The 16,182-nt window shown below is 56.0% G+C and overlaps 1 protein-coding gene across 16 annotated transcripts in view; it reads right to left on the bottom strand.

Moving 5' to 3' along the window:
* celf2 (cugbp, Elav-like family member 2) overlaps positions 1-16,182 on the bottom strand; it is an 81,708-nt gene that overhangs the window by 12,002 nt on the left and 53,524 nt on the right. For all 16 annotated transcript variants that reach the window (XM_061268342.1, XM_061268343.1, XM_061268350.1 and 13 more), the window contains 3 exons: positions 15,423-15,458; positions 1,751-1,947; positions 92-174 (listed from right to left, as the gene is read on the bottom strand). In XM_061268342.1, coding sequence (XP_061124326.1) covers positions 92-174; positions 1,751-1,928 — 261 coding nt within the window. In that variant the 5' untranslated portion in view covers positions 1,929-1,947; positions 15,423-15,458. The remainder of the gene's footprint in view (positions 1-91; positions 175-1,750; positions 1,948-15,422; positions 15,459-16,182) is intronic.

Here is a 16,182-nt window from a genome sequence, read left to right as displayed (position 1 = left end):
AGCGTGCCTCATCGCCAAAGCGGGCTTTTCCTTCCGCAGCTCGCTCGGAACGGAACGTTTGTTTTCCGGAAACGATTGGAAAGAGGCTCACCCCTGTTAAGGTCTTGATGTTGTGCAGCGCGTTCTGAGCTTCCAGGGCGGCTTTCCGCGTGTAAAACGTCACAAAACAGCAGCCTGGGAAAAAGAAAACAAAACAAAAAAGAGACACATCAGCCACAGAATGACGCCGATGCTTGTCGACCACTTGAAAACACGGCCATCAAGGTCCAAAGAAGCCCTTTGGACTTTTAATCGGGCACGGCCAGCCCCGTCCGTCCGTCTCCCGCCGATTTGGGCCAGATGAAATTTGTCCAAAAACAGGAAGTGGCGAGACGTGACGCTGTGCCACGTCGACGCAAGGCCTTGCGACAAAGGCAGGAGCGGCCTGGCCCGGCCCGGCCCGGCCCGTACGTGAAGGAGGACGAGTACGCAAGGGTTAAGAGAAGAGAAGCGGCGTATTTATTCCATGTAGGTCAGCAGTCACGCGCGCAGCCGGCGCAGCCGCAACGGGCTCTCCGGATGGATGCGGCAGGCGGGGCCGCGGACGGCTCGGCTCACTTGAAAATCACATCAAACACAAAATACATGAGAAGGAAGGCGCCAAACGCCTGCCTCACGCCGTCATTTGGAAGAGCGGTACCGGCCGTCCTCAGCCCGGACCTCGCCAGCGACAAAGTGCGAGCGTGGCGCCGGCAAAGCATTTTCCATGGGGATGACAAATGCATCCCGTGTGCGAAAGTTCCAGCAAATCTGCAGCGAGTACTGACCCATCCGCTTGGAGCCAGCCGAAAGCCACCAGTCTGCTGGCACCATGGCGGCTTATCGGCGCTGATTTGCCTTCGCAAATGAAGACATCGGGCCTGTTGTGCGGCGCATGCGGCGGCTAGGCGCCATCATTAAGATAAACCGGCGCCGACGCGCAGGCGCACCAGTACGGAGGTTCGCAAGCCGGCCGGCCGGCCGGCCGCTTTACGCTTTGTGTTTACCCCTCTGGCTGTCTTTGTCTCACTGGCTCTCCATCTCCTCCACCATCCAAATCTTTCTCCTCGCTCGCAGGCAAAGGAGAAAAAAAAAGGAAGATACTTTTTTAGCAAATGAGTCCATTTCTCAGTGGCTTGACGCCTCATCTGCTTCTGAAGTCCAAAGGCATTCAACTAAGTAAATGATGAGGTGGATGGAGCGCAAACGTGACCATCATTTTGCCAAATGCCACTTTGTGCAGTTATTGCCTCTTTTCCTTTTTGAGGAAGACTGCGTTGCGTCCGCCTCACCGGCTCCCCGTCTCGCCTTTTTCATTTGCTGGCGCCGCTTGAGAAGTTTTCTCCAAATGTGCTTTTCCGCCACGATGGAGCGGCGGCATCGACGGCCGCCGTTGGCGCTTTCGGTTTTGCCCGTCTCATCAGGGGTGTCACGCTTGGTCACGCCTCCCTTCTACTCGGCTGGCTGGATGCGGCGGCGCCGGCGGCGGCGGCAACGGCGCTGTTGTTGACGAGCTGGTGTTAAGACAAAGACGGCGGCACGAAACGGGGAGAAAAAAAAAAAAAAAAAAAAAGCTCCTTTGGCTTCCCATACTTCCCAGTGGCGGTGGCGCCGGCCGGGGACCTCGACGGCGCTTTGTCTTCAAATGTGGCGCCCTTCACTTTCACAAGTCAACTTTCCAACAAAATGTTGCTTTGTCAACTGGCTCACTTTTGCCTTTAGCCTACGGTACCTTTGCTCTGCGGCGGGTTCTGGCTGCGGTCCCGCAAGATGTTGATCTGGTAGACGGCGCCGTAGGGCTCAAACAGCTCCTTCAGCTCCTTCTCCGACCAGGAGCGCGGAATCTGGCCCACGAACATCTTGATGGCGTCCGGGTCGGGCTGGTCCGAATGCTCCAGCGCGCCGTTCATCTTCCCGGCCGTGCCGTTACTGCGCACAGAGACACGGCGCCGTTAACAAACAGACTCTTCTCCTAAAAATCCGCTTTTGTTGATTTGTTTTCTTTTCCTTTTTTGCCACGCACCGCACACTGCCTCACTCACTGCCTCACTCACTCACTGCCTCACTCACTCACTGCCTCACTCACTCACTGCCTCACTCACTCACTGCCTCACTCACTCACTGCCTCACTCACTCACTGCCTCACTCACTCACTGCCTCACTCACTCACTCACTCACTGCCTCACTCACTCACTCACTCACTCACTCACTCACTCACTCACTCACTCACTGCCTCACTGCCTCACTGCCTCACTGCCTCACTGCCTCACTGCCTCACTGCCTCACTCACTCACTCACTCACTCACTCACTCACTCACTCACTCACTCACTCACTCACTCACTCACTCACATTTGCACCTTTCGTATGATGATTAGCATTTACTGTATGCCGCGAGCATCGATGAATAATGCCTGATTATACGTATATATTTGGCGTCGCCATGGTAACATGGCAGGACACGCTATACGCATGCCGCACCGAGAGAGAGAAAAGCATGAGATAAATGTCACGCCGACTAATGAAACCGCAACGGTGCCCTGGCGCTCGGCTAGCCGTGCGCTAACGAGCTGCCGTACGCTAATGAGGACATGAGCGCTCTCACCGATGCGCGCACATAAGACAACAGCGGGTAGCGAGCTTTTGCTTTTCCCTCCGCAAAAAAGGATGCTAACGACGGTTAGCGCCACTCCAATGAAACGGCACATTCCGGCGTCATCTTCAGTCATCTAGTTGCTATGGCGACAGCGGGACGTGCTCGGCGGCAACGGAACGTTTCACCCTTGACACTTTTACACAGACTAATTGCATCGCTTAAGCGCTCCGGATGTGCCAAGAGAGAATTTCATGGCAACCGGAGGGCGGGGGAGCCGCCGCCGCCGCCGCCGCGTCGGGCCTGGAATCTCTCGCAATCTCGCAAATGAGTGCAGCAAAGACAACGCCAACTGCCACCCGGGGCCCCAAAAGAACCCCGCAAATGGGCACAGGACAGGGGCGTCGGCCCTGAAAAGCCTAATCAAAAAGGAACGCAAGAGGAAAGCGCCGCGTCGGGCCTGATGACACGAAGGGCTGACGTTAGATTCGGATACATTAGACAATGTTAGGTCAGCGGGCGGGCCAGCGGGCTGGCGGGCCAGCTCGGGCCGGCGGGCGGGCGGGCGGGCGGGCGGATGGTCGGGGGGCTCCTTTTCATTAGGCTTTATGGCTCGGAAAAAAACATTGTCACTGATAGCAATTAACTGCGCCGCAGATGGCGCAATCTGCTCAAAAAGGGTGAGCGCCTGCCAGAAGGAGGGGGGGATCTTTGGCAGCTCTCCTTTGCCGCTTCCTTCATGCCCTCTTTTGCCGCCCGCTGCGCGATTGGCCCTGCTGAGGCAAATGGACGCGAGCTCGCCTTTCAATGGACAGAAAACAGACGAATGAGCCAAAAGATAGCTAGTTAGCTAGTTAGCTAGCTACTTGTCACGGGCAACACGTTAAACATGCCCGAGGAGGCTGTCGGAGGGCTCGAGGCGTGGAGCAGCTCGAGCGCGTCGTCTGCTTCACGCGCCTGCCTCTCCGTGTTTGATGAAGCAGCGGGCGCTCTCGAGCGCTGCTTGAGCGTCTCCGGGTGAAGGCGCATCCGGCACGCTTGGCAATCTCAACTTCTTACTTTAGTCAAGTTAGTCGGTTTTGTAAACGACTGCCAAATTCCGGGAAAGTGAGACTTCATTAGCGAGAGCTTGCTCTAATTAGGCAACCAAGAATAGACGGGCCAAGGTCGCATCCGGCCGGGACTTCCGTCACATCCCGCGCAATCTCGGCGCAATTAGCCAGCGCATCGACAAGGCGGAGCGAGCGAGCGAGCGAGCGAGCGGCAGGCAGCGTTAGTATTGTGTACTATGTCTTGCCACTGTGGGAACGCCATTTCCATTTGTCTTGGGCATGTGAAGAAATTGACAATAAAGCAGACTTTGACTTTGTTAGCACCGGTGTCCGTCTCCTAGCCTTACAAAGACGGGCTCGCAGTCCGGCGCCAAGTGTCGTGTCGCCGCAGTTGAGCGACAAGGGCCTCCTCACCCAGAGCCACAACCACAAGCTCGCTCGCTCGTCAAAATGCGCTCCACCACGCCCGTCGGGAGACTTAGTCGGGACAATGCTGGCCCCTTAGCCGTTAGCAACAAGAGGAATAACGACACGGTGGGGGGGCCGACGGCGTCCCCGGGGGCCAGGCCGACATTTCCCACGTCGGACTTCCTCGCCCGCCGTTAGCCAGCCGCTCGATCGATGGCGCGCATCCATTCTGCTTTGTTAGCAGTAATAGGCATGGATTTTTTTTGCAGGGGCGGCACACCGATATGTCACCTGTGGAAAGATTTCTAGTGAGCGCTGCGCTGAATTACGACAAAGGCTTTACACCGCGCTCCCACTCACGACTTTTTGCACGTCTGCTGGCTGGCTGGCTGGCTGGCTGGAGAGACTTGGGAGGCCGTGACTCAGTGGATCGCACACGCACGCACGCACGTCACCCAAGGGCTTTGCCACCCACCTCCGTCTTCGCATCCCACCCTTCTTCTGCTCGCGCTCACGTCTCCCGCGGGGCGTCGCCCAATCGCCATTTGGTGTCGTACAAAAAGCCGCATCGTTGATACATCGGAGAGCAACCAGCGGCTCCCGCACAACTCGACAGGCAGGCTGTGGGAAGAATATTGACTTGGCCGCCGGCTTCCGGGACAGCGCAAACGTTTACTGCTGCCGCTGCCGCCGCGTCACTCAAGCGGCCTGAAAGCTTGCGCACACTCCGAGCGGCTGAGGTTCCACGAGGCTGGCAGCAGCTGTGCGCGTGTGCGCGCCTCGGGCGCTCCGATAAACAACGGCAGGCAGGCGCACGCGCACACGAAGTGCTGTAATTGCTTGTGTTTACCAAAAACAGTGAAGCCAACTAAAAACTCAAGCTTTGTGAGGTTGAGAGTGAGCGACTCTCTCTCTCTCTCGCTCTCTCTCTCTCTCTCTCGCTCTCCCGGGAGAAAGCCAACGCGACGTCAATCCTAAAAAGCACTTATGGAAGACGGCCCGTCATTCTGGGCTAAGCGCAACGGCCGTCAGCTGTCAATCACAGCCGCTTGACGAGACGGGCCCCCCCGCCGCGCCGTTAGCGAGGTGGCGCCGCTCATCGCTTTAGCCCTCGAAAGCCAAAGTGGGTTGTGCATTTTGCCTGCCTTCCTGCCTCGTCTACATTGTTACTCGCTGACTTTTTGGTTTTGTCACTAAATCTGGAAGCGAGTCCAGCTTGAATTATTTTGGGGAAAAAAAAATCATTGTTTTCTCTTGTCTCGATGAGGGTACAGCTTATTCCCGGCCTTAATGGGTTGCGCTACAAATGTGACCTTGTAAAAAAAAAAAGGAAGCACAAAGGCCGCGGCCGCCGGCGGTCACTCACAAGTCGCTCCTTCAAGCCAGCCATCCGTGGCCAAGCGTCAAGGCGCCGTACCATTAGCGCTAATAGCTAGAGCGCTAATTCACCCTCCGAAGCCGCTTTGATCCAAACGGCAAGCGACAAAGTTAACGAGCAAACAAAAGACGCGGCGGCCGCTCTGCCGGTAGCCGCCTTTTGAAGTGGAAGGCAAAAAAACAACAACAAAAAACAAGACGGGACAGGACACGGCGCCACCGTCATTAGGGCGGCGGGAGGTGAGGCGGGCCGGCCTAATTAGCTTGCCGCTCGATTGAGAGCGCCTCCGCGGCAGGCTGAGCAAAATGAAGGAAATCCGAGCTTCCGCGGGGACGACTTTGGGGGATGCGACGGCAAACTTGAACAGATTGACTACATTGTGTCCTGAAAAAGCCCCGGGCCGGCCGGGCACCATTCCACAAGCTTCCTTCCTTCCGTCCGTGTGCAAAATGAGGACGATACGCCGCTGCGACGGCTTCGACTGGATGTCTGTCTCCTTTGAAGGGGGAACAAAGGCACAAAAAAGTCCGGCGACAGACGGGAGCAGCCAGAGTTGAAGCAAGCAAACTTTGCGGAGGAAGAACAGCAATTCCCTCAAGCCGCTATTAGGCCCCATTTGCTTTCTTTTCTGTCCACAGTGGAATCTAATACTCAAAGCGCAGCCGGCCGGCCTCCCTCACGAGTGCCAAGGTGCGCTTTCCAATGGTCCTGAATTCCGGCCGGTTTTCCTTTGGAGCGCAAAAATGAGAAGAAAGAATGAGACAAGGACATGCCATCAACTCCCGGAGAGGAAGACAAAAAATCTCTGATGCGCTCGCTCTTAAGTGGATGGATGATTGCGCTCGCTCGCTCGCTCGCTCGGCTGTGCAAATCGGATCTCAGTTATGAGTGCCCCCTCCAGGGGGGACTAAAGATCAGGTCCGTTTGTGGCCATCCCGGAGACTCCCACCACTACATCATGCGTCCCAATAAAGCCGTCAACAGCCCCCCCCGTCCTCCGCCTTCCACAATAACAAAGCAACAATGGCTCCATCGATCACGCTGCAATCCGACACACACACACACACACACACACACACAAATAGGACTGAGCGTATGGATGACACCATGTCATTCTGCGATTACATTCACGCCGGTTGACTTTGGAGCATTGGTCATTTCCAATCCAATTGGACGGAATTGCAAAAACAACATTTAAAGAATAGTCATGAATTCAAGTGAAATTGCCAGAGGTAGCGCAAGCACGCAGCCAGCATTTGTAAAATAGATGAATGCACGGTTCCCACAATGCTGAGGGACCCAACCCAAACAGAGAGGAACGAGGGCTTCCGATTAGCATCCGCCTCCGCGGGGCAGTCAAGCGGGTCGACGGGCTGGCCGCGTCCGTACTAAGCAGCTTGGCCGCATCGACGGACGGCGACAACTTGGAACCTACTTGGAGCGACCCTACTTTTAATTTTTGGACATTGGCTTCGACTCGACTCTTTTGGCCTTCTAAGTTGCCACACGGCGATCGGGACGTCTCTTCCGTCCGGAATTTCTCTCCTCTGGTGCCGTAACCAGAGCGGATGGACGGACAGAGGGAGGGAGGGAGGGAGGGGGATATCATTCGGCACGCTTGGACGGCTGCCGATGGAGAGCGAGAGAAAGTGGAGAGGAAGGCAGGAAGGGGGGAAGAAAAACAAAACACAAGCGTGGACTATTGATGATCCCCGGGAGGAAGAGGACGATACGGCGAGGAAAGAGGCTTCATTGTGCAGTTTGCCGAGACCCAGGGACACCGACAGCACAGCTAAAAAGCCCGGCCGGCGCTTCTCTCAAGGCCGCCCGATAAACACTCCTCTCGGGGAGGGGAAGAAAAAGAAAAAAGAAAAAAAGCCATTGCGGGCATGTCGCGCACACGCCTGGATTCACAAAGGTCGTGCGTGTGGAGGTGGGAGAGAACATCAAGTTGCACTCCCAACAGGCTGCAAATGTTCAACACACCCAAAAGCTAAACGCTGACGTCACAACACGTCTGATGGGAGCTCTCAGCTCGCCACAAAAGATGCTCATCGGCTCGCTGGGTGCCTGTGCCCAAAGGTGGGGAGGGAGGGAGGGAGGGAGGGTTGGTCGGCGGGTGGGCAACTGCACATGCGTCAATGAGTTGTTTCCAAAACAAAAAGGTGAAAAGATGTCAACGGGTTCATATTTCTTGTACATTTTGAAACCTTTCACTCCGTGCCAATCGCGAGCCGTCCGCGCTAGCCAAGCCGCACAATTAGCACGATGACAACGCTACAAAATGGCCACCCCCGGGCTCAGCCTGCTTACGTAAACGCGAGCCTCTGACGTCAAGACGCCAGCGTGCGATGTCACCATCCACGTCACTTCCCGTCCAGTCTTGCCACTAAATGTCACACCGTGCAAAGCAAATGTTGGCCAACAAGGGCTCACGTGAGTGAGTGACGCAAAGCAAACATTTCTGTGCAAAGAACATTTTGTCACAGCCTTCAGTGTCGCTGCGCCTGCTTGAACAAGTTGCCATTCGGTGCAGACACAGCTGAGCCCAGCCCAGCCCAGCCCAGCCCAGGGATGAATGAGGAGGAAGGCAGCAAAGCACAACAAACACGTGTGTGTGGAACAAAAGTGCACAGCCACCCACTCCTTCCCTCCCAAAATCCAAAGCGCGCACACATACGTGCACTCACACGCACCAAGTTAGACTTCCAAATGCCCATGTGACAAAAAGAGCCAAACTCACAGTCGCTCGGCAGGCACCAGCAGGCGGCTCTCCACCATCATGTCGGGAAGGAAGTCCAGATTGTACGCCAAAGTCATGGTCGGGGAAGGGGCTTTGGGGGTACGTGCAGACTGACAGGCTGACAGCCACGCAGGCAGGCAGGCAAGCAGGCAGGCAGCCAGCCAGCCAGGCGTCCTCCCCGGGGAAGACGAGCCGGCGCAATCGCGCATCACATCACATCTTCATCCCGCTCGGCTCGCTCCTCGTCCTCCGCCCGCCTGCATGCGCTGGCTTTTCTGTCTTTGCGATCGTCCCAGTTTGCAGCCGCTCGCTTATAGAGCAAGGTGCCGAGTGGCGTGGGGGCGGGGCTCAGGAGCTGCTCTTCAAGCGCCAGCAGAACCCCCCCCCCCCCCCCCCCCCCCTCGCACGCTAGCATCTCTCCACTGCACACGCACATCAAGGTGCATTCAACGGGACGGCATTTGCGCCATCGCTTTCTGAGGGCACGGCCTGGAATCTGGCTCCCTCCCACAACACGCATCTGAGCTTCATTGAAGGTGAGCGTGGCGTCGCTCGTGGACCGTCCACCGTTTGTCCTCAGGTGCCCTGACACTAACTGCACTGGCGACGGATCCGCTCCGGGTTTGCTCCTTGGCATTTTTGGGGCCAAAGAAAGAAAGAAAGAAAGAAAAGAAGAGAAAACAAACCCCCCAAAAAAGGTATGCCGGCCAGCGCGCCACAAGAATCCACAAAACAAGCTTTCAAGCAATGCGAGGAAGGTGACGCAGCTCTTAATCGCTTTAATCCGGCGTGAAATATGAGGTGGGAAATAATAACGCCAGCAAAAAGCTGGAAACAACAAGCCAGATGTCAAGGCTTTATGTACGATTGTTGATTTTCTGGATGAATTCTCTTCAAATGGACCACCTTCGGTTGGGGTCGCCAAACGCCGTGTCACAGATGCAAGCATGTCCAAAATGGTCGCCAACGTGGCAAAATGCTTCATTCGGCCAAGCGACACGCCGACTTGAAACTCCTCAACTCACTGGACGACATGCAGGGGCCATCCATCCATCCAAACCCATCCATCCACCCAAACCCACCCAAACCCATCCATCCATCCATCCATCCATCCATCCAAACCCATCCATCCATCCAAACCCATCCATCCATCCAAACCCATCCATCCATCCAAACCCATCCATCCACCCAAACCCATCCATCCATCCATCCATCCATCCATCCATCCATCCATCCATCCATCCATCCATCCATCCATCCATCCATCCATCCATCCATCCATCCATCCATCCATCCATCCATCCCCTTGCTCTCATTTTCAACCAGGACGGGCTTCCTCTCCCCCAAGGGCTGAGTGTCCCCATTTTTCTGACAATTAGGAGCAAGTCGCAAGCTGGATTCCCCCCCCCCCCCCCCGCCACGGATTGTGGGTATCTTTTCACACGTGAATATTTCACGAGGCGCTCATCCATAATTAAGCGCGGCAAGCAGCTGCGTTTGAGCTAAAGCGGGAGCGCGAGTGGACACTAGCGTGGAGATGAGCCTCCTCCTACTGCCGCCGCCGCCTCCCCCCCGCAGGCCGCTTGTTAATGGAGCATGCTGGCCGGCAAAGTCCCTTCCTTGCGCCGCCGGGAATGCTCGCTGACCCGTTGAACGGCGACCGGACACACGCACAAAGGACAGCCACAACACGCACGTGTGGTCAGGCCATTCACGGGGGTGTGTTTTTTTGGGCTACAGTTAGCATGTGTTGATTCCGCCCGGTTTGTATTTGAGCTTGAGCAAAGCTCAAAACTGGGAGAACGGCTTCGAGATGGCCCATCACAATGAGGCCGCTGACTGAACGCCAATCATTGCTCCTCTCCATGCAAATGTGGAGCGAGGATGGGAGGGGGGAAGGAACGGAGGGGGGACCGTGATTTCGCCACCTGGGGCGCATCAGAGCATAATTGGCCGCCAGCGCTCGTTGCAAAGAGCCCTTCCGTTCATCACAACGCCGCCCCCCCGCTGCTTCCCGGACGTCGCAAACGCTGACCAACCTCTGCTTCCTCATTAAAGTGGGACCTGGGCAGCGGCGCTCAGCGCCTCTCATTTATTTTCATTTGAAACCGGCGCAGGCTCAGCACTCGCTCCGGTGGGGCCGCCGCCCGCCCGACAGCAATGCGTGCGTGCGCGCCAGCAGCCAGGCAGCCAGGCAAGCAGGCAGGCAGGCAGGCAGGCAGGCAGGCAGGCAGGCAGGCAGGCAGGCAGGCAGGCAGGCAGGCAGGCAGGCAGGCAGGCAGGCAGGCAGGCAGGCAGGCAGGCAGGCAGGCAGCCAGTCAGCCAGCCAGCCAGCCAGCCAGCCAGCCAGCCGGCCAGCCAGCCAGCCAGCCACCTTCTACATTTGCGAGAGCTAATCATCAATATCAAGCGTAGCATTCTCCATATGAATGCGTGTGAGGCATTATCATCACTTTAGCCCGCTACTGGATTGGCGCTGGCACGTAGCCCGTCAGTGCTAACTGTGGGCAGATTTGACACGCGTCTAGCGTCCATCGCAACTGTCTGTCGATGGGAATAACAAGTCCCGCTCGCATCCCACGTGGACTCATCGATGCGCTTTTACACCATTTCAATTGGCTTCGGGCACATATACATAAATGTCACATTCTTGCGACTACCCGCGCTCATTAATCACCAAGCGTATCGATTATCCGCAGCCCCCCCCACCCGACCGAGTGCATTGTATTCCGCTCGTGTGTCACCACACCCACTGATTGAAAAGGTGCTGGGCCAGATTAAATCGGGGGGACTTCCACAGGATGGATGGGAGGTGGGGGGCGCTGCGGCCACTTTGGCAAAGACTTGACGGAGGCCCTATTTGAACGGCGAGCGAGGCGGGAGGTGGTGGCGCTACGCCAACAAGCGTGTCAGCAGAGTAGTAAAAAAAAAAAAAAAACCTCATGGTGCCCGGGCCATTAGGCAGACAGGAGGGGCGGGCCAGTGGTCAGGAAATGATTCCGCTCCCTAATTTCCATCTTTGTGCAGTTAAAGAGGCTCATAAAGGCCAGCAAACGGGCCACAAAGCAGCCACAAGCCACGGCCTGACCCACGAGATTGGACTCCCGCAAAGTAAATGCAACATTATTGGCACATGATGCAAACAACAACGCTGCACCTGCACAGGGGGGGGGGGGGGGGATGGAAAGGATGGAGACTGGCTCCAGGTCTGCTGCTGCTGAGATGGAAAATGCGGGAGGGATGGCGCTGCCGGCGGGCAAAATGTCAAATCGCGCTCGGCACGCTCGGTCGGGCGCCTCTGTCCTTACATCTAACCGCAAACTACAAGGGAGGGGGCGGAACAGAAAACTTCAATGACTTGAAAAAGTGCACGGCGAGAAGCAACGAGGTACGGATCAAGTGGGAAAATCCCAAACGCGGGCACCGTCAAGGCGCTGAAGAAATGAATCCCACTTTTCTCTTCAGTCAGCCACTGAAGGCTGCAAAAGGATCAGAGCCCCTGACGGAGGCTCCATACATATTCATCGGTGGGTGGGTGAGCGGGGGGGCGTGGGGGGCTGGAATCCAGAATCCAAATGCAAAGGAGATCAAGGGCAAAAGCCAACAAACACCGGCGCCGTCGGATTGCGGCAGGGCAAATGCGCGGACCGGCTGGCTCCGCTTTGGCAGGATTCGGAAAGAGAAAAGCAGCAGCGACCGCAACTCGGAAGCAAGCGCCTTTGTCGTTCCTGGTTTGCGCTCGTTTCCCCTCTCGCGCTCCCTAACAGGCGCCGACGGGGAAAGGTCAGCGGCCTCGCGGACCGGCGGGGGCGCTAAATGGAAGGGCGTCGTCATGGCAACCCTGCCGGATGCGTCGGTCGCCGCCACTTCAACGGGATCAAAGGATTTTCCAGCTGACGGAAACAAGCGGCCGGCGCTGACCCCGGGGAGGGGGGCTTGAAAGGCTACGAGCGAGCACGCTTGCGACTCAAATGGTCTTTCTCCACTGAAATCCATGCAAATGGCAAAAAGTGGAAGAAAAGCAAGCTCGGGCGCACTTGACTTGGCACCACGTCGTCAAGTTTTGCGCAAAGTGCCTCTCCAGTGCCTCCCCCCGTCTCGTCCGTCCGTCCGTCCGTCCGTCCTTCGGCTGCCAGCTCTCCATTGTGCTCACGTTCAGCCCATTGGCAAAGGGGAAAAGAAAAGGCGCTTGCTTCTCCTCTTTCTATGTCCTCATTGCCATTCTTCTGGCAGCCATGCCAGCAGAGCGGCACCAAAAGACGGTGGAATGATTTCGACTTTCCCCAAATACTTGACTCAGCACTTTGGAAGAAAGGACCTCGGGAAGCCGGGCGGGGCAAGCGGGATCAAAATTGCATTCCAGAGCTACAAGATTTCCCAATCAGCCGGCGATATGAACAATTCATCTTATCGCCTGGCCGCCCCGCCCGCAAAGGAGGCGGGAACACGGTGACGGGGGGACAAATTCGCCTTCCCATTACGCCGCCATTCATCCACCGCGACGGTGATAAGCCGCCGCGCCCGCCCGCCCGCGTCATTACGGCACGGTAAACACGGCGAGCTTGCCCGACGAGGGCTGGAAGGTCAGATAGACAATCTGGAAACAGAGGGAGGACCACCGGCCCCTCCCGCAGGAGAGATAAGACGCGGCTTTTCTTCTCCTGCCTCGCAAGCAGAGGATGGACGGACGGACGGACGGAGCGACGGACGGACGGACGGACCGACAGACGGACTGACGGACGGCGCGTTTGAAACAAAAGCCCTCCACCGCCCGCCGGTGGCACCGTCTAATCGACTCGTCTGCAATCTTCCCTGGAGGTCACGCGAGGCCGGCGGCTTAGCGCAACAACGGCGGGCGGGAAATTGCAACCGTGAAAAAATGGCCGGCCCAGATAGCAACAAGCACAGCGGGGAAAAAAAACAATTCGAAAGGACCTCAACAATCCGGGTTTGGCCACAAATTCCTGCAACCTGACCACGGAGCAGTGCAAGAAAAAAGATCACAGATGGGCTCCACAAATGCAACATCCAAAAGCGCCGTCACTCAACTTTGCTAACCCAGGGCTGCACAACGCAACGGCGCCCATCCCATTAGCGCTTTCATTGCTCGCCTTCCATTTGCGGAGCTCGGAACAAACAACAGGCGATGGCGGAGGGGAGGGGAGGGGAGGGGAGGCCAATGTCGCCGCTCCAACCTCTTTTGTGAACATTCATTAGAACCGGAATGAAGGTCAGCGAGGCGCGACGGAATATTTTTGGGCTCGCTCGCGACTAAATAACGCACAAACAAACCAATTGTAGCACGCTTGACAATGCCGACACATTGCGGTGGCGCAAATCTGCTACTGGGGTACAAACTGAAGGACTCACGGGCGGAACCCCGACAAGGCCCAACACGCTGTGCGACGCTTGCACGTTGTGCGGCTGGCCGCCGTCTCACACACGCACACGCACGCAGGCAGGCAGGCAGGCACGGCGGTGTGACCATGATGCCGCATGTAGCGAGACTTGCTAATTGGCTCACCTGTCTCGCAGCCATCTGGAGCCTCTCAAAAACACAAACAAAGCAAAAACCCCAACACACTTATACAAAAGTGTGCGCAAACAAAAAAGTAAACGTAATGACAATTTCTTTGGTTGTCAAATGATATTTCAAGAATTGTTCCATCAGAATAAATTCATTTGAAGAAAAATATTGATCTTGTGATGAACTCAAAGTTGCAATCTATGTCACATATTTTCTTCATTTTCTTGTTTTTAGTGGGGTTGAGGACACACACACACACACACACACACACACACAAGGAGGTGGCAGGTGGGCGACGTGAGGGGGCTCACTTCAGCGTAGTATCCGGACCGCTGACCTGGAACTCATTGGGTGCCGAGAGAATGAAAACTATTACACACTTTCTACACTGGCGGGCGCAGGTCTCGAAGGCAGACGTGTTATTATTTGAAAACGTCAACAATCGTGACTGTCTCCTTCCCCTTCTTTCATGGCGTATTTGGCATGACAACAGGTGCGGGTTGTCGCCATGGCGATGAGCCAACATCCCACCTCAATGTGGGCTTGGCAAAGACACAACACGCACTCGTCAGGTGTCAGCAACGACACAATGGGAACGGCGTGCTTGTGTGTGCCCGCCCCGCCCCGCCCCGCCCCGCCCCGCCTGCGCGTGCTCCCTTCCACACGCTTGACCTACGTCCATAATTCACACGCGGATGAAAAATACATGAACGGCATCAAGCAATAGAAAAGGCAAGACGCGTATCCGCATCCGGAATACCTTGGAGCCGCTATTTTTAGCGCTGACCCTGATTTGTTTTTTTTTCCCCCTTTTAACCGGCAATCTCTCGACGGCTTCTCAAAAGGGAGCAACGCAGCTGGAACAGCTCCAGAATCTTTGGCGTTTGGGGCTTTTCCCAGATTCAAAAAAAAACTAAACCAGACTGATAGCAATTTGGTAATTGATCATTATTTTGATTTAACAAACGACGATGATATCATCAGATTGCCAACCCCCCCCCCCCTCATATATCGAATCATTCAATCTCAGAACCGATCCGTGGCACGTTTTCCGCAGCGCGACGAGAAGCGGCCAGCCGATTGCTCGTTTGCTTCGCTGGGGGATAAATTAGAAGCGAGGAAGGAGCCTTTAACACTGATAACTGTCACCGCCGACTGGGCCCGATCCCCCCGCTCGCCCGTGCTCATGAATATTCATCAGCGGGAAGACCGTGGGGGATGGGGGGGAGGGAGGGAGGGAGGCTTGGTTGTTGCGGCACCGGTGCAGCGCTGGGAACGTCGCCTGTCACACCAGGCAATAAGGGACGCAGCGTACCGGGACGCGCATCTCTGTAATTATGCTCTCAGCTGTCGGTAAACAGGAAGTGTGTGTCCGTGTGTGTCCGTGTGTGTGCACATGCTTCTCACTCACACACGCACACACACCTGCTACCAAAGAGGAACTTGAGGCCTTCAGAGCTGCATTGTATTGGTTCCACTCGCGCGCCCGTGCCATTTATACGCTAATCAACACGAGAGACATTGAGCTTATTATCGGCTTCAAAGCAAAATGCGCACAATGACAAGAGGTGGTTACGCACGAACGCAAATGCAGGCTCAAGAGCCGCCTCCGCCCTCCCAGGAGGCGCAACTTGGACGCCTTTGGAAGGGCGAGGCAAAAGTGGCAAAAATGCGCACAGGTCAAAACAAAAGCAAAAAGGCCTACCTTTGCAGTGGTCCGCTCAGGTCGCCGCCATCCTGCCTGGAACACAAACACAGGTCCAAATCACGCTGGTGCAAAAGTTGACAAAGGCAAAACGCAAATCACGGCGAGACAATGACGATCGGCAAGCTGCACCGGCGCCATGCAGCGCGGTGCGCCATGCAGTGCCAAGCAGTGCCAAGTGGTCGGAGGCGTTCCCGGAAAATTGATGCCACCGCGGACTCGCTCGCTCGCTCGCTCGCTCGCACATGCACGCATGCACTTGGGAATGCTAAATTGCTCTTGTTTGTCCTTGGCAAGTGTGGAGAAGCTGCTTCGATCCGCCGGCTCTTCTCGTCATAATTCCGTGCGCTTTTATCCTCACTTCTTCTGGAGCATGTAAATAAATTGGTCCCCTGGGACACGCGGGCTCGCGCGCACACACTCACCTACCTACACAGCAACGGCAAATTAGCGCAGGTTTTGTGTCACCCCGTTAAATAAAAGAATAAATCAACAATACGCTCATTAATAAGCCATGCGTTTGCGTCCACCGCACAGCAGCCAATGGCAGGGCTCTTTGCATTTCAAAGACCTTTCATCTGGGGCCACCCAAACGCTCATCTCGCTCTGGCTTTAGTCTCAAATCCCTTCAATTAACAAAAGAGGAAGGGGAAAAAGAAAACTTTTTCTGCACCACACATCGGTTTGTTTTGTGTGTTGACCACAAGGTGGCGCTCAGGCTCGGCCAGACACAGGCCAGATTGGGGCGGAAGCTGGGACA

This window comes from Syngnathus typhle, linkage group LG21 (genome assembly GCF_033458585.1).
Source record: "Syngnathus typhle isolate RoL2023-S1 ecotype Sweden linkage group LG21, RoL_Styp_1.0, whole genome shotgun sequence".
Classification (NCBI taxonomy): Eukaryota; Metazoa; Chordata; class Actinopteri; order Syngnathiformes; family Syngnathidae; genus Syngnathus; species Syngnathus typhle.
Note: the sequence above shows the minus strand (reverse complement) of the source record. Positions and strands in the feature narration are given on the sequence as shown.